The sequence below is a fragment of the Mobula hypostoma genome, chromosome 7 (genome assembly GCF_963921235.1).
Source record: "Mobula hypostoma chromosome 7, sMobHyp1.1, whole genome shotgun sequence".
NCBI classification, from domain to species: Eukaryota; Metazoa; Chordata; class Chondrichthyes; order Myliobatiformes; family Myliobatidae; genus Mobula; species Mobula hypostoma.
Window position 1 is genome coordinate 151,412,276 of NC_086103.1, and position 27,467 is coordinate 151,439,742.

Below are 27,467 nucleotides of genomic sequence, written 5' to 3' on the forward strand. Positions count from 1 at the left end.
CTGCCTCATTCTCCCTTATGAGTCGAAGGTCATCCAGCTGCTGCTCCAGATTCCTTACACGGTCTTCCAGATCGCCCAGTCGTATGCTCTTCTGGCAGATGTGACTCTGTGGGAGAGGGGCGTTTCCCCAAGACTGCCACATCATTACCATCTCAGGAGGCATTGTAAAGACTAACTGGGAACAAGCTCGTCCTCCGCCTCTTCTTGTCAAAGCCTCAAAGCTCCACTCCTTCACTAGCCCACTCACTCACTGGCCTAGGAAGGGAAAGCATGATTAACATTTCAGGTTGAAGATCTGTCAGACAGATGCTGCCACACCTATTGAGTGCCCCCAGCATTTTCTCTTTTTATTTCAGATTCTTAGCAACTGCAGCATTTTACTTTTCTACTACTAACTTTCATGATGGTGGGAACTGGTGGGACTTCCAAAATAAAACAACTATGAATGTTAATTGCCTCATAGTTTCTCAATTTTCATATACTCGTAGCTTCTGCCTATTTTCGACAACTTAGCTGAGACTTGAAAGAATAATTGGTCCAATATTTCCAAAACAGTTAATTAGTCACCTCGTCCAATACAAAAAAGAGATCAAATGATCAGCATAACACTCCTTCACCTTTCACCTCTGGGACTTGTTTAACTTCAGGGATTGGGTCAAAGTTCGAAGGACAGAAATCTTATTTGCCATATAGGTTCAGATGATCCCAAGTAGCAGTTTGCGCGACGCTAATACAGCTCGGGGCGTTGGAGTTTAATGCTGGCGCTTTTCTATAAGGAGACGGTCCGTCCTCCCCATGGCATGCGTGGGTTTCCCCCGGTGCTGTAAATTGCAGGCGATTAGTACCATTTGTGAACCTTAAAGTTTAAATCTAGGGTTTTAATTAGTAGCTCTGAACGTTGGTGTACATTAAAATGAGGATCAGCAGGTAACAAAAGTAGAACAAAAAGAAACAGAATACTGAACAAACCCAGTTGGTCAAGGAGCATCTGTGGATGGAAAAGGTGTATCCCATATTTCCAGTGTGTTCCTCCCACACACTCACTGATCCACCTCGTTTCCTTCTCCCCCTGTTCACCTTTCACATCCCATACTTTCCCATCACCTGCTTTCATCTATCCATCAAGCCCTGCCCCCATCTGGTTTCACCTATAACCTACCAAACTCCACGCTGCCCCCTGCCACCATTCGTCCTGCTATTTCGTGCATTCCCCAACCCGCTCCGCCCCTGAGCTGGATCTGAGCTGGAAATGTCAACTTTTGCCTCTACAGTTGCTGCCTGACCTTCTGAGTTCTCCAAACTTGTGTTTTTTTAAAAATATGTGACAACTGACCAAAAGTTTTCAACTCGTTCTCCACACTTGTTGTGTTACCAGCACCTTCGGGTTTTATTTCCATGATGAACAGTTGTAGGGACAGTGGGACGCGCACTTCTATAGGTGTTGGGCATGACATTTGTATATCTTTCTTCTCAGTATTTTTTAAATTAAGGCTCATCTTTTCACTGACTGGACTTCTTCTGATCGTCCTGGTGGTAAACTGGGAAGAAAGAGTTTAATCTGAAGCTTGTAGATGATGAAAATGTTTAAATATCAGTCAGATATTTGTCAGTTCAACTTAAACTGATTATTAAAAAGCAACCGCGAAATTCGGGGCCAAGTGGCGCGCACTCTTGTAACCGAGTCTTTGCTGCGATGCGCGGCCCCTTCTCAAGTTACGGAGCTCAAAGGGCGATAAGTGATCGCACGGGAGGATGGAGCGGGGTCATTGGGCGGCGGGAAGCTGCAGAGTAAATCGTCGCTCGGGGGTGTGTGAGGGTGGGGGGAGGTGCGAACTCGTTCACTCTAATACTGTACTCAGGAGACACACGCTTTCTCCAACTTCCGGACGATTGCTTTGATCCGTCGCGGAATATTTGAATGTAAGGGCTGAGCAGCTCCCGGTTCAGCAGCCTGACGAGAGACAGTCACTTCAGGTTCAAAGCTGCAGCAAAACTTGCTCTCTTAACGATTCTCCGTTACTTTCTTCCAAAATGCCATGCCGTGGACAGTTCCAGTGACGCACGGAGGGAAGAAGATGACACTGTTCTGTGGCACCTCCTTCGCTTTCACACAATAAGAAATAATGATTGTACAATTTCTGATTGAGCATGAGGACAGAACGGGACAGAACATGTTCACCCGCGGCTGCTTCTCCTGAATTAGCAGAATTCTTCGGGCCATCCAATGACCGCGTATCACTTGGCTGCACTCTCTTTCTCCCTCCCTCGTTGTGTGCCTCAGGCTGTTGGTTAAGAGCACTCAGTGGGTAATTATTAATAGATGTCCCTGGATAGAAAGTGCCCGTGTTTTGATGAGCCTTATGATAAACCTATGCGTATGTGATGTGGGCATGTTGTGTGTGTCACTTCCCAGCCAGATCCCCTTCACTTCAACCACAGCAGGAGCCCAAGCCATGCCTGTCACGCACCGGCCAGCAGCATGAAGCCACCAACGTTTGCTCTTCTCCTCCTTTGCCCATGGTTGCTGACTGTGAGCGGGGACCCTGGGGCGGGAGCGGGAACTTGGGCCAGGTTTGCCAGCCTGCCCTATCCTGAGGACAAACTCTTCCTGCACGACACTTTCCCCGAGGGCTTCATTTGGTCGGTGGGGACATCAGCATACCAGACAGAAGGTGGCTGGCGACAGGATGGAAAAGGTCAGTCGGTCTGGGATACCTTCACTCGCAAGCAACTCCGTGGCAATGGAGATGAGGCCAGTGACAGTTACAATAATATAGAGGGGGATGTGTCAGCCATTCAGGCTTTGGGTGTCACACACTACCGATTCTCCATTGCCTGGTCCAGGATCTTTCCAGATGGTCTGGTGTCACATCACAATGAAGCTGGGCTGAGCTACTACATCCATCTGATCCAAAGACTCCGGGACATTGGTGTTGAGCCCATAGTGACTCTGTATCATTGGGATCTGCCCCAGGCTCTCCAGGATATGTACGGAGGTTGGATCAACGAAACCTTGGTGGATCGCTTTAGTGAATATGCGGAGTTCTGTTTCAAAGTTTTAGGAGACCGAGTGAAGTACTGGATCACCATAGACAATCCTTACGCTCTGGCTTGGCACGGGTACGGGACGGGGAAGCTCGCCCCTGGTATTCTGGGAGGTCCCAGTGCACCATACAGAGTGGCACATAATCTGATTAAGGTAAGATCCTCTTTTACAGTGAATGATGCCTACGGATCTGTATTATATTTAGCTCTGAGAACTTTTGACGGAGGGTATCAAATGAACGCGCATAGGATGCAATCTGCAGAAAGGTTGACCGTAAGAAAATAAACTTTTATCGGAGCTGAATCCATCTGTTAAGTGGATAGCTAAGGAAGCAGCGCATGTACCTCGGAACTGCATTTTGCTTTCACATACATATATATAGTTTGAATGTAAAACTTAAGGGACTTGACTTGACAGCGGAGCTCCATTCAGCTAAACTCTGGAAAAGAGATAAAGCACTATGAAGGAATTGACATGATCTATTTGATCGAGTTTAGCTTTTAAGAGATCTGTACGGGGATACTGTGTCTCTTGTTTCATAAAGTATATCAAAACGATGGTATGCGATGGTGGGTAGTCATTATTCGTATTGCTTCCCGTCATAAAAGTTGTGCAAAAGTTTCGCCTAAAGTAAGTACTGGACAAATTGAAAGAGCAATGCAATGATATTACATGGATGAGTGAACTGACAGAAGGGTGCATGCTCAATACACAACTATTTAACGGTCAGAAATATGTTAATTAAAATGCAATATTTTATCGGATTCAATAGATCATAATTGGAAAAACGAATATGTATTCCATCGCAAGGTAAAAGATAGAAGGATAGAAATATATTACAAAACCAACATTTAAATGTAAATGATGACCTAGAGAACAATATCATCCAGTAGAATGACTTTCACATGGATGCACGGATGGGCCAATGGAAATACAGTATATTATACACATCAGTGAACTTCTATGGGATTGTAGAAAATTTCAAGAAGAAAATAATACAACACGTTTGATTTAAACTATATAGATTCACTTCAATATTAATTATACGAATATGCGACTTATTAGGTGAGCTGAAGAGCAGTTTATTCACAAACTTGTGCCTTGCGTTACATCCATGAACGTGTATTGTTTATCCTTTCGGGAATCAAAGCTATCCCTCCAACATGTACTTAGTGTTTTTCAAGGGATTAATTACAGAATACGGAAATATATTTTAAGAATCTCTAACGCTGAACATTATGAAAGTACAATTCAGCGTTTTCATTTCTGTATGAGATCTTAGATGAGGCCAATTAACTCAGCATAGAAGGAAATTCAACCCTTGGGATTTTCCCTTCTTCATTGTTTGGCAATATAGTGGGAAACTCTGAACCACTGGTGAGCCTGGGTTGTGTAAAAAGGCTATGAATTTGTAGAAATGTATTTCTTAGCTGAATCGGGACTGCCTGAGAACAGCAGAAGATTTTATTAATATTTTACTTGGATGCTTATTATACTCAGACTTTAGATACTAATACATTAATCCAAATCACAAGTAAAAGTAGGGAATTACAAAAGGGAAAAAAAATTGATGACCAAACTGTTCCAAAGGCAGGTTAGAGTTAAAAATAAGTCTCAGATGACTCTTTAGTTAATTTTACACTAGTAATATGTATTTTATTAATTAGGCTTGTTTAGTTAAGATTCATTTTATTTTATGAAAGTATACGTTCTGCCAGAAAAATATCAACAGAGTCATGGATACTGATGTGATCAATCTATTTTCCATGAGTATATTACATGGTATGCTCTTACCTGAGGCAACTGCATATTTAGTTTATGATCCAAATTCAGTGGATCCTGTTTTATTGGACAACCAGTTAATCGGGTCGTCCGCTTATTTGGGACAACGCTTAAAGAACAAAAAGAAATTGAGAAAATAGCCAGGATTCTCGTCATTTATTTGGGATACTATGGTGCTTAACTGGGACAGGAGAGTGTCACCGAATAGGGTCAATCACATGTGCTTGTGTGGCCATTAGACATTACACTGTGCTTGGAGTGAACAGTTTTCAAATTGCAACAGTTGGGTGTGTTTCTCTTCAAAAAGCAGTGATTTTTGTCATTGATATTTGGCAAGAAGTAAGACAATTCAGAACTGTTTTGCTCACTGCAGTCTCAAGCATTCAGGCTGGAATTGCCAGAAACGGCTGGGAGTGAAAATGGAACTATTTCACTACTTCAACAAGTTAGGAACTATGAAAAAATTGAAGGTATCGACAATCATCTTGAATATTACCTATTTATTTATTTGTTTATCTATTTATTGACATACAGTGTAGAATAAACCCATCTGGCCCTTCGAGCCACATTGCCCAGCAATTCCCTGACTTAATCACAGGACAATTTACAATGGCCAATTAATCTACCAACTGGTACACTTTTGAACTGTGGGAGGAAACCGGAGCACCTGGAGGAAACCCACATGGTCACAGGGAGAAGGTACATACTCCTTACAGCCAGTAGCAGGAATTGAACCCAAGTTACCTGCACTGTAAAGCGTTGTGCTAACCACTGTTACCGTACCACCCCTCCGGACACTCAGCTCTCACCTGTGGCTCCAAGTAGCTGTTCGCATGCGACAGTGGCCACACCATGGTATACAGCTTCAACAGGCAGGCTAACCCAAGTGAGGGTAGCTGGCAGGTCTCATACCCCAGTGAGATACAGACATGCCTGTCCTAGCCTGTGATGTCAGCTCCAGTGGACTGGGCAGATGAGATCTATAGTGAGATCCAATGGCCAGGAAGGCAGTTCTACAAAGCTCTTGGAGAATGAAGGGCAAGACAAGGACAGAACAAGTCACGGTCATCCACTGCAATCAAGGAAGACCCCTATTGTGATGTCTATTTGTACCACTAGACCTGGACTTCTGAGGTGGAGAGTGTAACTGCCCCAGTGCAACAACTTTACCACTTTAAAAACTCTCCTGCACAGGTTTCCTCTCATCGTCAGATACGACAGATAACCACCTTGGTACTGGTAGAGTTCTAATTTGTTCTGAATTTAATTTAAATACATAATTTGTTACTCAGTTAAATGGTAGTTTGTTTTTTTTTAAATACAATTTTAACTATTTCCATGAAACATTGGCTAATTAGGGCAGCTGTTTAATTGGGCCAAAATATATGGCCCTGATGTGCCCCAAATCAGGCTGAGGAGGCCAATCTCTGGATGCTTTCAAGAAAGAGATGGATAGAGCTCTTAAAGATAGCGGAATCAAAGGTTATGAGGATAAGGCAGGAACTGGATACTGATTGTGGATGATCAGCCATGATCATAGTGAATGGCGTTGCTGGCTCGAAGGGCCGAATGGCCTACTCCTGCACCTATTGTCTATTGTCTATTAAATAACCAGAATCCACTGTATACAAAAATTGAACGGATGATTTTTCACCCTGTCTTTAAGCCAAGAATCATATGGTTATTTATACCAACATACAGTCTTCTCAAATAAATAAATAAACCTAATTATCAGTCACTAGCACCTCTAGCACTGCAGCACGGCATAGGCATACAATATCAAACCACTTGGTGGCCTAGAACTTAGGATAATTAGAAAATATTAATGTTCCCTCTTTAAATTGAGGAAATTCACAACAATTTTTACAGTGCATACTTGCATGGTTAGATTTCAAGGTTGCTTCCACAGTCTGTAGGCTTTAACTTCTGTGTTATTCTCACTGCTAAGAAATGACACTAAAAATAGTTAGCACTGTTGGTTGAGCTTTTAACTGCAGAATGAGCATTAATCACTTGTAAGTGATGTTGCTGGCCATGACAAATTAATTTTCCATGTAAGAAGCCTAACTCCCACAAAATAATTTTTTTACAAAATTAGGTATCACAGTAGCGCAGTTAGTAGTGCTGCTCCCTCACATCTCCAATGTCCTGGGGTCAACCCCGACTTCTATGCTGTTTAGAGTTTGCATGTTCTCCTTGTGACCCAGTGGGTTCCTTCAGGAGCTCTGGTTTCCTCCCATGTCCCAAATATATACTGGTCGACCAGATTAAATGGCCACAGTGTATGAGTGAATGCAAAGAAGGGGAAAATAAAAGAATTGAGATTACTCTAAATGGATACTTGGTGTTGGCATGCACCCGGTGGGCAGAAGGACCTTGATCAGGCTGTGAGACTGCAAACAATAAAAACTAACTGAACGTTAGAGCCATGTTTAACATTCATTTTAAATATTTCAACCTCTTTCTTAATCCTCATTAACTTATTTCACAAAATTATATAAAAAAGAGAGCATTTTACATTCTGACGTATCTTTCCAAATCATTGACTTGACTGACTGTTAAGCTGGTTGAAGTCATTACTGTTTCTCTATCCAATCACTCCCCTATAAGATGCTTGGCAAGGAGAAGTCCACACCATAACACTGTAGCTTTATGAACAATTTTCCTTGCCACTAATGCAGAGTGCTGTTCCTTTAGTAAGAATAAAATCTTGCTCCATAGGGGTTGTTTTTATAAAGTCCAGTTTATTGATTCTCTCATTCAATGAGCAAGAGATACTAATTCGGGTAAAGGTCGCAGACCACTGGAGGTGTGCAGAGGGAGTCAGGATCCTCCAAGAATATTGAGCAGTTTAGATTTATCTCTCTGCTCAGTCTGGAAGGGAAGATACTTTTCTGTATTGCCGTCACCTGTCTGAGTTTCTCCCCAAAAATGACTAGCTTGATATGTCTGTACTGAAAAGAGGGATTCCCAGGGTCCCTGGGACTCATGGGCATGGTTTCCCAGCTGCTGAGGGAAATGCATGAAGGCAAGGGAGACCTAGTCGTACTATGACTAGACCTTGCCAATGCTGGTGGAGATCGCGCTGAACCAACATCATGTTCTGAGGAAGATAAAAGACCTCATGTTGGACTACTGTCCTCAGGAAACACAATATCAGGCTGTCAGAGGCTTGAGAAGCATATTATAATGCATGTACAATCTTGGTGATCCTCTTCTGTCTGACAATGATCATGCTGGTTAAGGCAGCTGAAGTGGAGTGTAGAGGCCCTCTGACTAAGAGCGGCGTACGGCAGACCTCAATCAGAGCCTTCATGGATAATCTTATGGTGACAACTATATCAGTCCCAAGCAGTAGATGGATCCTTCAGGGGCTAGAGAGGCCCATCTCATGGGCAAGGATGAGCTTTAAGTCAGAGAAATCCGGTTTTCTGGTGTTAAAGAAAGGCAGACTCACTGACAAGTTCCATTTCTCCCTGAATGCTATTGCTATCTGCTATCCCATCCATCTCCGAGAAACTAGTCTAGAGCCTGGGGAACGTCCCTGGCTGCAGCCTAAGAGATGTGGCTGACATCTGGAAGACCACCAAGGGGTTAGAAGTCTGGCTCAGCAATCTGGACAAGTGAGGCCTACCTATCAAGTTCAAGGTCTGGATCTACCAAAAAGGTATCCTTCCCACAAATTCTCTGGCCCATGCTGATATGGGAGGTACCCATGTCAACAGCTGAACCTCTTGAAAGAAAGATAAATGGCTACCTTTCAAGATGGCTGGGCCTCACACGTAGCCTAAGCAGCATTGCTCTGCACATGGAGGAAAAAACTGCAGCTTCCGTTCAGCAGCCATAGTGAAGAGTTTATGGTTTCTTGTACAAGAGAATTGCTGTCGTATATAGGTTCCAGTGAGCCCAAAGTCTCATCAGCAGGCACTGAGGTCCAGGCAGGCAGGAAATGAAAGGCCAAGGTCACCGTGGAGATGGCTGACTCATATACAGGGCCTATCAGCAGTGTCAACAGAGCTCTACAAAGAGGTGTTTTCGCAGGTCGGCAGCAATTATTTAAAAGAGAGCTTCACGGGCGTTTGTCCATTGTACGGGGCCTATCAGCAGCATCAACAGAGCTCTGTGAACTAAATAAAAGTATAGAAGGGATAAGTGGAGTGGCCATTGTCGGGAGTCGGCCAGTGGTGAGAATAGAAGCTTTGGCTCAAGAGAGGCTTTGCTCGGAGGAGGCGTTGGCTCTGTGTAAAGCGTCCGTTAAGGTTTCCTTTCTGTTTTATTTTTTCTCTTTCTGTACCATTTAAATGTCTGTGGTGTGCTCTTCGTGCCGGATGTTGGTGAACTGGGAGACCCAGAGTCTCCCGGGGAACTACATCCGCGTGAAGTTCATCTGGCTACAGCTCCTTGAAGACCGTGTTAGGGATCTGGAGCAGCAACTGGATGATCTTTGGCTTGTGTGGGAGAGTGAGGAGATAAGTGATCAAAGTTGCAGGGAAATAGTCACCCTGAAGTTGCAGGAGGCGAGTAGCTGGGTGACCGTCAGGAGAAATGGAAATAGGCAGTTAGAGCAGAGCACTCCTGTGACAATTCCCTCAAAAACAAGAATACCACTTTGGATACTTTTGTGGGGGATGAACTTCTGGGAAAATGCCACGGGAACCAGGATACAGGCACTGAGTATGTGGTGCAGAAGGGAAAGAGAGAGAAGAAGGGAGTGATTCTGATAGGGGACAATAGTGAGGGGAACAGACAGAAGATTCTGTGGACGTGAATGGGACACTCGGATGGTGTGTTGCCTCACAAGTGCCAGAGTCAGGGACGTCTCAGATCGCGTCCAGAACATTTTGGAGAGGGAAGGAGAGCAGCCAGATGTCTTGGTACATATTGGTACCAATGACATAGGAAGGAAAAACTATAAGGTCCCTGAAAAGAGAATTTAGAGAGCTAGGTAGAAAGCTGAGAAGCGGGACCTCCAGGTAGTAATTTCTGGATTGCTGCCTGTGCCACTCGCCAGTGAGGCCAGGATGATCTGGCAGATAACTGCGTGGCTGAGAAGCTGGTGCGGTGTTTCAGGTCTTGGATCATTGGGAAGTCTTCTGGGGGAGGTATGACCTATTCAAAAGTGACAGGTTGCACCTGAACCTGAGGGGATCAATATTCTCGCGGGCAGGTTTGTTAGAACTGTTGGGGAGGACTAATGCTAATTTGGCAGTGGGGTAGGAACAGAAGTGAAGGGACTCAGGATAGGACGGATGGTAAAAAAGTAAAGATAGCGTGCAGTCAGACTGTCAGGGAGGGCAGGCAGGTGATGGGACTTAGATGCAGCCAAAAAGCTGAGTATCAAAACATTAGGGAGGCAGAATCAAAAAGGATAGCAAATACAGCCCTCAAGGTGTTGTATCTAAATGTGCGTAGTATAAGAAATAAATGATCTTGTTGCACTATTACAGATTGCCAGGTATGATATTGCAGCCATCATAGAATCGTGGCTGAAGGCTGGTTGTAATTGGGAGCTGAATGTCCAAGATTGCACGTTATATTGGAGGGAAAGGAAGGTAGGCAGAGGGGATGGTGTGGCTCTACTGGTAAAGAATGGCATGAAATCAGTAGAAAGATGTGACATAGGGTTGGAAGATTTTGAATCCTTGTGGGTTGAGTTAAGAAACTGCAAGGGTAAAAGGATGTTGATGGCAGTTATATACAGGCCTCTCAACAGTGACTAGGGGGTGGACCACAGATTACAACAGGAAATAGAAAAGGCATATCAAAGGGCAATGTTATGGTAGTCATGGGAGGTTTCAACATGCAGGTCGATTGGGAAAATCAGGTTGGAAATGGATCTCAAGAGAGTGAGTTTGTTGAATGCCTAAGAGGTAGCTTTTTAGAGCAGTTTGCCGTTGAGCCTACCAGGGGATCAGCTGGATTGGGTGTTATGTAATAAATGAGAAGTAATTAGGGAGCTTAAGGTAAAAGAACCCTTTGGAACCAGTGATCACAATATGATTGAGTTCAACTTGAAATTTGATAGGGAGAAAGTAAAGTCTGACATAGCAGTATTTCAGGGGAGTAAAGGAGATTACAGTGGTATGAGAGAGGAGTTGGCCAAAGTAAAATGGAAGGAGATGCTGGCAGGGATGACAGCAGAGCAACAATGGTGTGAGTTTCTGGAAAAAGTGAGGAAGGTGCAGGACATGTGTGTTCCAAAAATGAAGAAGTACTCAAATGGCAAGATAGTACAACTGTGGCTGACAAGGGAAGTCAAAGCTAATGTAAAAGCAAATGAGAGGGCATACAACAAAGCAAAAATTGGTGGAAAGACAGGGGATTGGGAATCTTGTAAAACCCTACAGGGAGCAAATAAAAGAATCATTAGAAGGGAAAAGATGAAATATGAAGGCAAGCTAGCAAACAATATCAAAGTGGATAGTAAAAGCTTTTTCAAGTATGTAAAAAATAAAAGAGAGATGAGAATGGACAAAGGACTGCAAGAAAATGAGGCCAGAGAAATAGTAACGGGTCCAAGGAGACAGCAGATGAACTAAGTGAGTATCTTGCATCAGTCTTCACTGTGGAAGACACTAGCAGTGTGCCAGAGATTGAAGAGTGTGAGGGAAGAGAGGGGGGTGCAGTTACTACTACAAGGGAGAAGGTGCTCAAAACGCTCTAACAGTACGCAAATCGCCCGGGCCCGATGAACTGCACCCTAGAGTTCTGAAAGAGGTAGCATTCGAGATTATGGTGGCATTAGAAATGATCTTTCAAAAATCATTGGACTCTGGCATGACGCCAGAGGACTGGAAAATTGCTTATGTCACTCCACTCTTTAAGAAAGGAGGAAGGCAACAGAAAGGAAATTATAGACCAGTTAGCCTGACCTCAGTGGTTGGGAAGATGTTAGTGTCAATTGTTAAGGACGAGGTGATGGAGTACTTGGTGACACAGGACAAGATAGTACAAAGCCAGCATGGTTTCCTTCAGTGAAAATCCTGCCTGATGAGCCTGCTGGAACTCTTTGAGAAGATTACAAGCAGGATAGATAAAGGGGATGTAGTAGATGTTGTATATTTGGACTTTCAGAAGGCCTTTGACAAGGTGCTACACATGGGGCTGCTTACCAAATTAAGAGCCCGAGGTATTACAGGAAAGTTACTAACATGGTTAGAGCATTAGCTGATTGGTAGAAGGCAGCAAGTGGGAATGAAAGGATCCTTTTCTGGTTGGCTGTCAGTGACTAGTGGTGTTCTGCAGGGGTCGGTGTTGGGACCACTTCTTTTTATGCTGTATATAAATGATTTAAATGATATAAATGGAATAGATAGATGGCTTTGTTGCCAAGTTTGCAGATGATACGAGGATTGGTAGAAGGGCAGGTGGTGTTCAGGAAACAGGTAAAGTGCATGGTCATTTACTTTGGTAGTAGAAATAAATGTGCGGACTATTTTCTAAACGGGGAGAAAATACAAAAATCTGAGATGCAAATGGACTTGGGAGTCCTTGTGCAGAACACCCTAAAGGCTGACCTGCAGGTTGAGTCAGTGATGAGGAAGGCAAATGTCATGTTAGCATTCATTTCAAGAGGTCTAGAATACAAGACCGAGCATGTGATGCTGAGGCCTTATAAGGCACTGGTGAGGCCTCACCTTGAGTATTGTGAACAGTTTTGGGCCTCTCATCTTAGAAAAGATGTACTGGCATTGGAGAGGGTCCAGAGGAGGTTCACAAGGATGATTCCAGGAATGAAAGGGTTATCATATGAGGAACGTTTGATGGAGGAAGAGGTGTGATAGCTGTTGAGGAACTGTGTACCACTAGGATGGTAGGAGTGGGGCAGCAGGGAGCTTGGACAAGATGGGTTGGTGCACTGAGGTGGAAGATCTGCTGGTTCAACATCTGACAGGCAGAAGCCCAGTGCATCAAGTTCATGATCCTGGTTGTGTATGATGTCCTGCCTGTCCAGTGAACCTTTGTGCTTGGGGCAAAATCAAAGCACTATCATGACCTCTCTGTACTGGCAGAGAGACCCTGGAACACATCCTCAGCTGATGCCCAAAAGCCCTGGGAGAAGGAAGCTACTGTTGGTGCCACAACCAGGGGCTGAAGGCTGTGGCAGAAAATTCTCCTCAGCCATTAACAAAAGCAAGCACCTCCACCAACTGAGAAAGCCCATAGCCTTTGTCAAAGCTGGAGACCAGCCACAGCCTTAGCCCAGACCACCAGCAGGCTTGCTTGCCACGGTGTCTGACTGGCATCTGAAAGTCAATCTTGGCAAGCAATTAAAGTTCCCTGACTTCATCGTATCATCATCACTGAGGCCTGACATGGTCATTCTGACAGAAACCTCAAAGCAGGTGGTCAGGGTTCAATTGACATTGCTTTGGGAAGACCAGATTGAGGAGGCATTTGAGTATAAGAAGGTCAGATGCCAGGAGCTGGAGGAGCAGTGCCGGAGACAGGTGGCGGGACGATGTGGGCCTGCAGAGGTGGGGTTTTGCTGGCTGCTCACTCTGCAGAACCTATTCTCTCCTTGGCATTATGGTGGCTGCAAAGAGAAGAGCCATCAGAACCGTCACAGAGGCTACTGAGCGAACCTCCAGATGGCTATGGATCAAGAGGTGTGACCCGTGAACCAAGTCAGGGCATGATCAACCCACAGGTGAGGGTGTCTGATGTTGAAAGACCTGAAGCACCTGTTGACTCCAGGTTACATCACCAATAATGTGTCCCAGTGCATCCTAGGATGTATCTCAGTATCGGCTTAGTGTTAATTTAATGTTGGTTACAATTTCCTTTTTCTGTGTACTCAGTCTAAAAAATAGTGTTTTCTGTTCAACAACTATTGATCGCTTTACATCTGACCATAACTAAATTCTTTCACAGAGAATTTTAGATTGGATTTGTCCATAAAATGTAGCAATTACCTGTAAATGATCTACAGTAATGATGCCTTTTACCCTGATTTGAATTTGTAATAGGGTAAAACATTTGTCTAAACTCCGTGCATTGTTACAAATTTCCCTAATTGATGCTCTGTACCAGTGATGTACAATATTTACACTGTGCAGCTAGATTAACAGTCAGATTTAATTTCAAGGTTACTCACTCAAATGTGGAAGTCCTCAGTTTCTGTAAGGTTTTCATAACTGACATTCCAACTACAGTTTGATACCGGTCTTCTCGTGGACACCAGAGCTGGAGCACCCTTTCTCCCAATAGCTAAACTAGACACTGAATCCACGTTAGGTTAGACTTGCCACAGATGCAGAAACTCCAGCCATTCAGTAGAAAAAATCTATAAGCTTTAAATAAGTTCCTTTGAATTAATTGATAAAATTCTTAACTTAAAAGTATTTAGAACACAGAGTATAGAACATAGATTAGTACAGCACAGGAACAGGCCAATTAAGCTAATTAAATTAATATTCAAAGGCCCAACTAAACTAATCCTTTCTGCCTATGGCCTACTAAATGTCTGTATCCTACCATTTCCTGCACATTCAAGAGCTTCTTGAACACCCCTATAAAATATGTCACCTTCATCCCCCAGAGAATGCATTCAAATCAAGCACTCACCACTCCGTGTGAAATATTTACCTCATAATTCTCCTTTGAACATAACTCCTTCTCACCTTAAATGCATAATCTTATAAACCTCCATCAGGTCTTCCCTCAACCTTCACTGTTCTAGAGAAAATAACACAAGATATATCACATACCCTCTAATCCAGGTAGCATCCTGGTATACCTCTTCTACACCCTCTCCAAAACCTCAACACCCTTCCTATAATGGGATAGCCGGAGTACAATACTCCAATGTTATGAATGTAATACTCCAAATGCTGCCTAATTAACATCTTATAAAGCTGGAAAAACTTTAATTCTTTAAACATTTAAACACTTAATTATTTTAGAAGTATCTTCTAGTGTTCGTATTTTAATTTTGTCAAATACTTTCAAAGCAATGGTCTTGTCTTTTTATATAGTTTTAAGAGGAAGGCAAATGCTTGATAGTTAGAATATTTTTCAGTGTTAATGTTGGTCAGATGCATAATTGTTGCAAGCTCTTTGTTAGCTTTCAAGGTGAGGCAGGCAAAAAACAAACTACTGGAGATTCCTGCATCTGTCTGTGGTCTCTTGTGTCTTCATGGTGAGCAAGCATAGGGGCAGGGCTGAGCCTGCTGTAAAACCACCTCACTACCACTTACAGCAGGGCATCACCGGTCAGGAACTAACTCTGACTCCAGGAAAACACAAGTGTGAATGTGTCAGGCACAAATGCTTCATTGCACACTGAGTTAGACTCAACAGGAACACCTCCTGGACCAGATATGGCCTGTAGGGCCAGTATGTTGTATACTGCTGGTACAATATAAAGTCTGCACCATGTACTGGGCAACACATTGTAAGGTTTTCATCAGTCCCAATCACAACTCATCACACTTAAATTTTGTGTTTTAAAAACATTTTGCTTATTAAGCCTAAAAAAAACTTCTGAAAATAATTATAAGTTTGCCAGTCAATTCTCTGTAAGGTTTCTGGATTTATTGTTCTGCTTTAACAGAGTACATTACTCAAAATGTTCTATGTGCTGTTTCTCAGTGTTTTTAGATTGCTACTCAAGACGAAGTAGGTGGTGGTAAATTGAACAGAGTGGCTTGGAGCAATCTTGCATTAATTGCAAACATAGATAATCTTGGAACAATAAACGACGATTATTTTATTGCCTCTGCTTACTTCACTCAGCTTTGGCTCAGTACCTTGCATCTCTGAGTCTGAAGGTTACCTCAGAGGACTGCTGTTATCTCTGATTAAGGAAGTTATAAATTGGAAACCTTTCCTATGGTTCAATGTTGTTATTGCATCTACACTGATATTTCAGTAGCAGTACTAAAGGGGTTTTGTCCTGGCAGAATTACTGCCATTTGGAGATCAGTTAAAATGATATTAAAAAGGAGCACAAGATGTTTGAAAAGAGTTCAACAACAACATGCATTTATATTGTGCCTTCTAGGAGTGTCATTGATCACCATTTGGTACCAAGTCCCTGCGTAAGAGAGACAAAGAGAATTAAAGAGGATATTCCTCAGCCATTTATTCATTTACAGTATGTGACATCTCTGCCATGGCCAATGGCCAATGCTTGTTGACCATTCCATTTTCCACCTGCGAAAGGGGGGCTGTATTCCTCAACTGCTGTGGTCCATGTGCTGAAAATACACTCAGTACCCACTTTATTAGATACACCTGTACACCTGCTTGTTAATGCAAATATCTAATCAGCCAATCGGGTGGCAGAAACTAAACGCATAAAAGCCTGCCGATATGGTCATGTGATTCAGTTGTTGTTCAGATCAAACATCAGAATGGAAAAGAATTGTGATCTAAGTGACTTTGGCTGTGGAATGATTGTTGGTGCCAGATGGGGTGATTTGAATATAGAAACATAGAAAATAGGTGCAGGAGTAGGCCATTCGGCCCTTCGAGCCTGCACCGCCATTTATTATGATCATGGCTGATCATCCAACTCAGAACCCAGCCTTCCCTCCATACCCCCTGACCCCTGTAGCCACAAGGGCCATATCTAACTTCCTTTTAAACATAGCTAATGAACTGGCCTCAACAGTTTGCTGTGGCAGAGAATTCCACAGATTCACCACTCTCTGTGTGAAGAAGTTTTTCCTAACCTCGGTCCTAAAAGGCTTCCCCTCTATCCTCAAACTGTGACCCCTCGTTCTAGACCTCCCCAACATCGGGAACAATCTTCCTGCATCTAGCCTGTCCAATCCCTTTAGGATCTTATACGTTTCAATCAGATCCCCCCTCAATCTTCTAAATTCCAACGAGTACAAGCCCAGTTCATCCAGTCTTTCTTCATATGAAAGACCTGCCATCCCAGGAATCAATCTGGTGAACCTTCTTTGTACTCCCTCTATGGCAAAGATGTCTTTCCTCAGATTAGGGGACCAAAACTGCACACAATACTCCAGGTGTGGTCTCACCAAGGCCTTGTACAACTGCAGTAGTACCTCCCTGCTCCTGTACTCGAATCCTCTCGCTATAAATGCCAGCATACCGTTCGCCTTTTTCACCGCCTGCTGTACCTGCATGCCCACTTTCAATGACTGGTGTATAATGACACCCAGGTCTCGTTGCACCTCCCCTTTTCCTAATCGGCCACCATTCAGATAATAATCTGTTTTCCTATTTTTGCCACCAAAGTGGATAACTTCACATTTATCCACATTAAATTGCATCTGCCATGAGTTTGCCCACTCACCCAACCTATCCAAGTCACCCTGCATCCTCTTAGCATCCTCCTCACTGCTAACACTGCCACCCAGCTTCGTGTCATCCGCAAACTTGGAGATGCTGCATTTAATTCCCTCATCCAAGTCATTAATATATATTGTAAACAACTGGGGTCCCAGCACTGAGCCTTGCGGTACCCCACTAGTCACCGCCTGCCATTCTGAAAAGGTCCCGTTTATTCCCACTCTTTGCTTCCTGTCTGCTAACCAATTCTCCACCCACACCAATACCTTACCCCCAATACCGTGTGCTTTAAGTTTGCACACTAATCTCCTATGTGGGACCTTGTCAAAAGCCTTTTGAAAATCCAAATATACCACATCCACTGGTTCTCCCCTATCCACTCTACTAGTTACATCCTCAAAAAATTCTATGAGATTCGTCAGACATGATTTTCCTTTCACAAATCCATGCTGACTTTGTCCGATCATTTCACCGCTTTCCAAATGTGCTGTTATCACATCCTTGATAACTGACTCCAGCAGTTTCCCCACCACCGACGTTAGGCTAACCGGCCTATAATTCCCCGGTTTCTCTCTCCCTCCTTTTTTAAAAAGTGGGGTTACATTAGCCACCCTCCAATCCTCAGGAACTAGTCCAGAATCTAACGAGTTTTGAAAAATTATCACTAATGCATCCACTATTTCTTGGGCCACTTCCTTAAGCACTCTGGGATGCAGACCATCTGGCCCTGGGGATTTATCTGCCTTCAATCCCTTCAATTTACCTAACACCACTTCCCTACTAACATGTATTTCGCTCAGTTCCTCCATCTCACTGGACCCTCTGTCCCTTACTATTTCTGGAAGATTATTTATGTCCTCCTTAGTGAAGACAGAACCAAAGTAATTATTCAATTGGTCTGCCATGTCCTTGCTCCCCATAATCAATTCACCTGTTTCTGTTTGCAGGGGACCTACATTTGTCTTTATCAGTCTTTTCCTTTTTACATATCTATAAAAGCTTTTACAGTCCGTTTTTATGTTCTCTGCCAGTTTTCTCTCATAATCTTTTTTCCCCTTCCTAATTAAGCCCTTTGTCCTCCTCTGCTGAACTCTGAATTTCTCCCAGTCCTCAGGTGAGCCACTTTCTCTGGCTAATTTGTATGCTACTTCTTTGGAATTGATACTATCCCTAATTTCTCTTGTCAGCCACGGGTGCACTACCTTCCTTGATTTATTCTTTTGCCAAACTGGGATGAACAATTGTTGTAGTTCATCCATGCAACCTTTAAATGCCTGCCATTGCATATCCACCGTCAATCCTTGAAGTGTCATTTGCCAGTCTATCTCAGAAACTGCTTACCTCCTGGGATTTTCACACACAACAGTGTCTAGAGCAAAAAAAAACAACAATGTGGCAGTTTTGTGGGAAAAGATGCCTTGCTAATGAGGGATATCAGTGGAGAATGGCCAACTGGTTCAAGCTGACTGGAAAGCAACAGTATCTCAAATAACCATGCATTACAACAGTGGTGTGCAGAAGAGCATCTCTGAATACACAGTGTGTCGAACCATGAAGTGGATGGGCTACAGCATCAGAAGACCATGAACATATCCTCAGTGGCCACTTTATTAAGTACAGGAGCCCGCTGAGTGCTTTTTCCAATGCTGTTTAGCAGAGAGTCCCGATATGTGGATACAGCAGTGAGGAAGGAACAGTGATATGATTCAACATCAGGACTTGGAGGATGTTGACAGGAGTTGGATATGAAGAAGGTAACTTCAAATAAATCTTGGTAAATTGCTTCAGATACCATACACTGCAGCCATGGAACACTAATAGTGAAGGGCATATTTTAGATAGAAATTGGGATGCCAAGAAAGCTAGGTAGTGCTTTTGGAGCTGCAGGCTTATCCCAGAAAATGGTGAGTATTTCATTATATAACTGATTTATATTTTATGGATGGTTAAAATCTTGGAAGCCCAAGGTAGTAGCATGGGAGGAGAACAGATATGTCAAGATGTGTGAGTCAGACTGGAGGTAACAGACCTGTGGGCAAGGATTTCAGCAGCAAGTAAACTGATATGGGGCCACTGAGATGGAAGTAGTAGCTTTAATAATGGTGCATTTTGTGATCAAAATCTCATCTTACAGTCAATACAACATCATGGCTTGAGTAGCCTAATTCAGCTTCAGACAGTCTTTAAGTTTAAGGATGAAATGAGTGGCTAGTAAATGGTTTGTGGTAGGAAGAAAGATAATGGCTTTGGTTTTCCCAATAAACAGAAGTTGCCTTCAATTAATCCAGTACTGTGTGTTTAAAAAAAGCAATAAGGAGAAAAATTAAGAAAGGTGTTGGTGAGATAGTTAGATGCCCTTAGTGTACATGTGAAAACTAATGTTTTATTTTTATCTGCAGTCACTAAGAAATGCAGGGATAAGGAAGAAGATAAAGGCCAAGACTGAGCAGAGTCCTATCTAGTATTCACTTCAACATGACAGACATATTTACAAGTTACTTATCTCATTGCTGTTCATCAGACTTGCTGTATAAAAAATTCTCTGAAAATTTAAAAGGTTCAATGGTAGCTTCCTGTGGCATATAAAGCTATAGGTATGAGGCCCATTGATGAGATTTAACAAGGCTGAAACTCCGTTGGAATATTTAAAGGTCACCAGACAGTTGGAAAGGCTTTCTATGAGGCGAGATACAAAATCAACCCTAATTGCCCCTTTCATGGACAAGAAGATTCTTGTAGCATAATTTTGGAGAAGCATTTACAGCAAGTAATATTTAGAAAAAGGAAGAAGGAAACACAAATAGATAGAATGCAGAGATATACTGTATATAGAATAGTTAGCATTTTACAAAATAATTCCAGTTATTTAGTATATAATAATTCTTCCAGCTACAAATAAATTTTACTACACACTTTGACTTAAAAACTTTTATCATGTCAGTTGAATTATAATTACTAGTTTATGATAAAATATTCATCAATATTGTTAAGATTTATAAATATTCACACAGAACTGTTTTGTTTTCATAGTCCATATAACATTTATAATGGGTTGAGAAATATTTAAATTGTTAAAAGCTAAAATACAGGGTTCCAAATTGCAAGGTAGCTGCTATTTGAAATGTATAATACTAAAGCTAACACTGCAAATCTAAATGAAAGTACAGGAACACACAAAGCCGTGGAAAACAAAGAGGAAAATAAAATGCAAAATACTCTGGATGATGGAAATCAGAAAAACTCAGCAGATCAGTTAGTATCTGTGGAGAGAGCAACAGAATTCATGTTTGTTCCTAACAACAAAACCTTGGAGTAAAAATTGATCTATTTTGCCACCATCCATCCTGAGGTCCAGATTAGCCCAAACTGCTGTGGTGTTGTTGTGTTCCTAGAAAGCAAGGCTGCATTGTAATTTTCTATAATGCAAAACTGCATCACCTCTGCATGTGTCAAGAAACATGACCTGAAAAAAGTGTTTGATTTGTTTCACATAAGTTCTGTGAGAATGAATTTCATTCCATATCTCAAATTTTGGTTTAATTTTACAACACAGCAGCCACAACACAGGGCTCTGCATATATATGTTTTGAGAAAGACAATTTAAACTGGTTAAGAGTTGTGAAAGTGAAATTTCTTCCATTTGTACAGCTTTCTGGATAACAAGTTATCCACAAACTAATCAGAAACCCTGGTTTTATATTTGCTTTGTGTTTGTTGAGCCAGTTTTTTTTTGAGTCATCTACTTTGTAAAATGTTTGCAGATTGTAGGATTGCATATTGTTTGCCAAACTCCATCTATCGTGCATGAGAGAGCTGACAACTGTATGTGTAATATTGCAAATCAGTTGAGCCAGTGATTATTTTGCTTCATCTACTTCATAAAACATTTGTATCTTATCGGGCAGTAAATTGTTTGTCAGACTCCATCTGTAACACACACAGAGAGCTAAAGATTGTATTTGTTAATACTGTAATATTAGTTAAAACAAAATATGAGCAGAGCTTAAATCATTCTTGAAAATCTATTGGGAGTAGCAAGGGCACAGAGAAGGACCAAAACCTGATTGGAAAGTACACAAGAACATGAGAAATAGGAGCAGGAGTAGGCCATTTGGCCCATCGAGCCTGCTCTGCCATTCAATAAGATCATGACTGATCTGGCCATGGACCAGACATCCCACCTCTCCCGGAAGTTCTGGGAGTCTCCCGCATATTAATAGTGGCTCCCTGATGCCCGCAAATTATATACAATGTCCCGGAAATTGAATTTTTTGAGAGCGAGCGTAAGAGAACGCGCGAGAAAGAGTGAGAGAGTGAGCCCAAGAGCAAGAAAGCAAGCGCGAGACGGCGAGCACGAGTGAGAGCGACCACGAGCGAGAGAGCATGCGCGACAGAGAGAGAGAGAGAGAGCAAGAGTGAGAGAGTTCCAAAAAAAGTCAGAGTGGCAGAGTGTTCCAAAAAAAGAAAATATAAAATGTGCGTCACCCCAGACTACACTAAAGTGTACCCCTGCCTAATAGGGGTCAAAATAATGACAGTGTTGCTCGCTGCACTGTTTGCAACAGTGACTTTTCTATTGCCCATGGTGGGTTAAGACTGTAAAGGACATGTTGAGGTGAGTTTAACAGGTGTCATTCGTTCATTAGCATAGCTAATGTTATTTAAACTAGCTGGTCAGCTGCTAAGGAGCTACTCTATTGCAGACATCCCACCTCTCCCGGAAGTTCCGGGAGTCCCCGCAAATGGATGGTGCTACCTCCCTGAAATGAGTTTTTGCAGGGTGGGATGTCTGCATGGACTCATCTCCACCTACCTGCCTTTTCCCCATAACCCTTATTTCCCCTACTATGCAAAAATCTGTCCATCCTAAATATATTTACTGAGGTAGCCTCCACTGCTTCATTGGGCAGAGAATTCCACAGATTCACCACTCCCTGGGATAAGCAGTTTCTCCTCATCTCCGTCCCTAATCTACTCCCCCAAATCTTGAGGCTATGTTCCCTAGTTCTAGTCTCAGCTACCAGTGGAAACGACTTTCCTGCCTCTGTCTTATCTATCCCTTTCATTTTTTTATGTGTTCCTATAAGATCTCCTTTCATTCTTCTGAATGTCAGTGAGTACAGTCCCAGGCAACTCAACCTGCTCTGCACTGCCTCCAAAACCAGTATATCCTTCCTCAAGTAAAGGGGATCAGAACTGCACACAGTAATCCAGGTGCGGCCTCACCAGTACCCTGAACATTTGCAGCATAACTTCCCTGCTCTTAAATTTAATCCCTTTAGCAATGAAGGCCAATATTCCATTTGCCTTCTTGATAGCCTGCTGCACCTGCAAACCAACCTTTTGTGATTCATGTACAAGCACTCCCAAGTCCATCTGCACGTGGCAATTTTTTACCATTTAAATAATAATCTGCTATTTCTCTTTTCCTTCCAATGTGGATGACCTCGCATTTACCAACATTGTACTCCATCTGCCAGACCTTTGCCCACTCACTTAACCTATCTATATCTCTTTGCAGACTCCCCATATCTTCTGTACAATTTGCTTTTCCACTCAATTTAGTATCATCAGCAAATCAGCATAATAAAAAAAATTAAAAATCTTGTGAAACCAGTGACTAAATTTGAATATTTAGGTACAGAAACTAGTATAAGAATGGGATCTAATGAAGTTGTTCTGATACCCTTATTATTATCATCATTATTATTATTACAACTTATTTCTCCTCAGCTCAAGCTGGTAAAACCTGAGATACGGGCATAGCCAAGTACACTTATTTCTCAATTGCTGGGAACTTTCACACTATTCTAGTGATGTTTAGTATTGTGGCTTTCTGAAGATTTTTATAAATATTGCTGTGCAGGCCCAGTCATTTAGGTGCAGTGAATTCGGGATGATACCAGTTATAGATATAGGCCCCCCTGTTCATGTACACTCTGTTCATGTTCCATAGTCTTTCAATTTCCTCTTTTAATTCAACAGATTTCTGGTGTTCTTCACTTATTGATTTCTGTAAGTTATGTGTGTTTGGAATGGCTATATCTATTAAGTAAGTTGTTCTTGCTTGTTTATCCTGTATTATTATATCCAGAGTTATTATGGATTGTCCTTTCTGTAATAACGGATGGATCATAATATAATTTGTAGAGCTCTGACTCTAAAACTGTTAGGCTTGTATTTATAGTAGGTATGGTTTCTTTTATGAGTTTGTATTTTAAAGCAAAATTTTGGTGAATGTTTGCTACTTGATTGTGCCTGTGTAACTAATCAGATTGAGTTAACTGCTGCAGTATCCTGTAAAGTGTTTGATTGTTTTTGTTTTTTCTTGGCATTTTCTACATTTATCATCTTGAATTTGTTGGGATTTTATTACGCATTTTTGATAATATTTTGTGTTACCATCCAGTCCTGTGTTGCAACAAGGAATCCCCCTGTTTCTGGGAAGATGTCTCCAGTTCTGAGCCAGATGTTTGATGCTTCCTTGGCGACATCTAGTCTGCTCAAATCGTGGGGATATCTTCCATGGAGGGTCACGTTCATCCATTGGTTAACTTTTTCTTCTGTAGTGATGATTTCTTCATTTTCTGGGTTGTGCATTCATTGAAGTTTGGTGGTCTGTACTTCTTATCAGAATTGCATATGCTCACATGGAATGCTGAATCCTATTTTTGTTGATGAAAATATATCCTTAGAAGTTTTATATGACTTTAGTGTAAATTTTTAAAGTCTGTTATTCCTCTTCATCCTTCTGGTCAGGTAGAGTTAATGAAAGTACATTTGAGTGTACATAGTATTTTCTAAAATTTGTCATTTCAGTTTTTTTTTGTAAATTTTCCAGATCGGTTTCAGACCAAGATATCATGCCAAAAGAATATGTTAACATGCAAATAGCGAAAATGTTTTTTCCTTCGTTATATTTTTAAAGTTGAGCTCTGTTTTGCAGATTTTCTTAAACCTTGAAGTAAATTCCCTTTTATCACACTATGATCTATTTTCTTTGATTGTTGATATCCAAGATGTACATTCATCCATCGGTTGTATTGTAACCTGCTGCTCTGTTTTATATTCAACTAGCTCTATTGCGCCTTTCTTTATGTTTAATGTTCTGCATTTATCCAGTCCAAATGTCATGTTTATACCCATAGAAAATAATTCTACTATTTTAATTAATTGCTTTAACTTTACTGATGGAGGAGCATATAATTTCGAAGAGTTCATGGGTAGAACTATTATTATTACTACTATCCAATTAGGACTGCATGCCTTTTTGAATTTAGGGAGGGAAATCTGACATGATTTAGAGATGGTCAAGTTATCCTCAGCTGGAGATTCACTGATGAGTACAAAGGTCAATGAAAGTGAAGTGGCCTCCTCACAAACCATTAACACTTAACAGTTCTTAAATGTCATTGCACATTTTATTGACAATAAATCTTTTCATTATGATTTGTTTCAATACTTTCTTCTAATAAGAGGGATACTGATGATGGAAACTGGTTACCAGCATCACAGCTGCTTATAATATTGTTTTCTTTCTGCTGCCCTTTCTTTTCTGCCTTCTCCATGATGGTGGTAAGGGCTGGTTACTCACTAAAGTAACATTTCCAGCATGAAGCACATCACCAGAAATTTGAACCGTCAGATTTGGAGGTAGTGAAGCCCATGGCCTGCTTTGAGGGTTCTTCTAAATTCTTGATTTGATTATTTATTTTAGCAACTATCTTGTAAGTGGAAACATTTGTGGAGAATGCCCACTTTATCAAAAACTTCCATGATTTTAGAGGGGTCATTTTGGTCATAGGAATGCTGTTCATTTCTTGTAATGATTTCCCAGAGTAGGATTTGATACCAAGCACTGAATCTCTTGCCTAGCCCTTGAGAAAATGGTGGTAAACTGCTCTCTTGAGCCCTTCAGTTCCTCTGGTAAATGCTATTAAGCGGAAAGTAACACACAAGATAAATTCCTTTGTTACCATTTGAGTAGAGCGCTCCAGGATTTAGATCCGGTGATGATATAGAACAGTAGGGTGGTAGAATGACTAAATAAGAATGGTACATGGCTGAAAGGGGGCTAGCATCCAAATACTAACCTTCGTGCTGGTAGAGGTTGTTAACTTGGGAGAGCACTTTGATGAGCAATATCAGTGCATTTTATTGACAGCACACACTGCAAGCATTGTGCACTAGTGGTGGAGGGAGTGAACCTTTGATGGGAAGCCAATCAAATAGTCCTAGAGAGAACTGAGCTTTTTTGAGTATTGATGCTTGGAGAGAATTCTATTAAACTGTTGTGTTGATATTTGTAGAGTATTCTATTAAACTGCTATAAATTCTGTCAAACATTGAGTGACAGGAGGAGAAGCCAATTTTGCATTATTTTCTGCAGCACTGTAATAGTGGCTGTATGCATTGATTCAGGTGTGCTCTGGCCAAGTTCAGCAGAAATTATGGAAATATCATCATTTTTGAATCCTTTCCCTCTGACAATACATGCTACTCCTTGCTTTTTAAATAAATTTACTATAAAATAACCAAAAGCATACTCAAAGAGCTACTATACCATAAACACTCTGGGTTTAGTGGGTTTCTCCGTTACAAACTTAATACCAGTAGCTGAGTCTGGTGACTTAAATTGACTGGCAACCAATATTAACTGGCTTTCCTTAAAAAGGGCACTCTCAGGGTTATTTGTTTACCACCTTTTCAGAAAACTCTACAGAATGAGGGTGTAACCTTAAAACTAAATTTACTAGATTTAGCTGATAAATTTGAAATAAAATAAACCTTTCCCATTTATTCAGCAAAGTTCATACTCTGAAAATCTTGTACTTAGAGAAATGCTGAGCTCAAAGTATAGGAATAAACAGACCTTTTTGAGATTGGCAGACTACAGAAAGTGGGATTTCATTAGTTGGGCTCCAAATGTTCAAAAAACACGAGAAAGTCTGCGGATGCTGGAAATCCGAAACAGCACACACAAGATGCTGGAGGAACTCAGCAGGTCAGACAGCATCCATGGAAATGAATAGATAGTTGCTGTTTCAGGCCAAGACCCTTCGTCAAGACTGAGAAGAAAGGGGGAAGATGCCAGAATAAAAAGATGGGGGAGGGGAATGCCAAAGGGACCAAATAAAACATTTCTAAGTTCGCTGATGAGATGAACCTGAGTGGGAATATGAGCTTTGCTGAGCATGTAGAATGGCTTTTGCGGTTATGGACGGATTATTATTATGGTGGGTACAGTGTGGCAATTGAAGTACAACAGTACAATGTGAAGAATAGGAGGTTTACACTTTGGTAGGAAAAATAGAAAGGTTGATATTGTTTAATTGGTGACTTACTGGGAGATGTCCAGGTTGTCCATGTGCACAAGGCATTGAGAGCTAATACTCAGGTGCACAGACAGTAAGGAAGCAAACGATTTGTTGGCCTTTATTGCAGTAGGATTGAATACAAAAGTTACAGTTATAAGGGCAGGGGTTTCCCAGCCTGGTGTTCATGGACCCCTTGCTTCATGGTTTTGGTCCATGGCATAAACAAGAGTTTGGGAAGCGCTGATTTAGAGCTTTGGTGGACTACCACTGGAATATTGTGTGCAGTTTGGCCTCCTTATCTAAAAATTGGAGACAGTACCTGCTAGGGAAGTGTTGTGGCAAAGATTCACCAGACAAGTTCCCAGGACGTTATTGAGGAGAGATTGAGTAAGCTAAGGTTCCATGCTATGAAGTCTAGGAAACTGAAAAAGCTCCTCTTTTAAACACGTAACACTCGCTTTGCCTAGTGGCATGATCTCAGGGGTGGTAACCACCCTGCCCAGCCAAACTTTAGAACTCCCCTTTGGGTGGATGCTGTGTGAAGTGTCCCCTGTGTTAAATCAGTACCCCGAAATAACAAACAGTACACAATATGCAGTTAAACAAGTAAGATTTTATCTCTTACTTGGACTATGAGACTAGTAGAGAACAAACTATAAAATAAAAGGCGCCAAGAATTTATTTAATCAGTTCGTGCACAATTCGTTGGAGCTTACGGTTTTCCTTCACTGATTCCTCTTCGATTGTCATCAACCCTTGGCTCCCGCCAGAGCCCGGAGGGTCGGGCAGCCCACCGACTCCTCAAGTCGTGTCTCCTCTCTTCATTCCCCTCGCGCCTTCTGCCCAAAGCCCGTGAAAACCAACAGCTTTCACGCAAACAAGAAAGAATAACATCTCGCCCATTGGTTAGCAACTGAATTCCAAAGTCCCGTTATCTCTGCCTATAACCCAAACATGCTGCTACAGAGAACCCATTACCTCAGCAGTTAATATTACAGAGAATTCATTTTATTAGCCTTAGCAGTTAACAAAAAAGAGAAACCCTTACAAACCAG

General features: G+C 41.8%; 1 protein-coding gene across 1 annotated transcript in view; it reads left to right on the top strand.

The window, feature by feature from the left end:
- The first annotated feature begins 1,548 nt into the window (after positions 1–1,548).
- kl (klotho) overlaps positions 1,549–27,467 on the top strand; it is a 110,871-nt gene continuing 84,952 nt past the window's right edge. Inside the window, exon 1 of the mRNA XM_063054309.1 lies at positions 1,549–3,199. Coding sequence (XP_062910379.1) covers positions 2,480–3,199 — 720 coding nt within the window. The 5' untranslated portion in view covers positions 1,549–2,479. The remainder of the gene's footprint in view (positions 3,200–27,467) is intronic.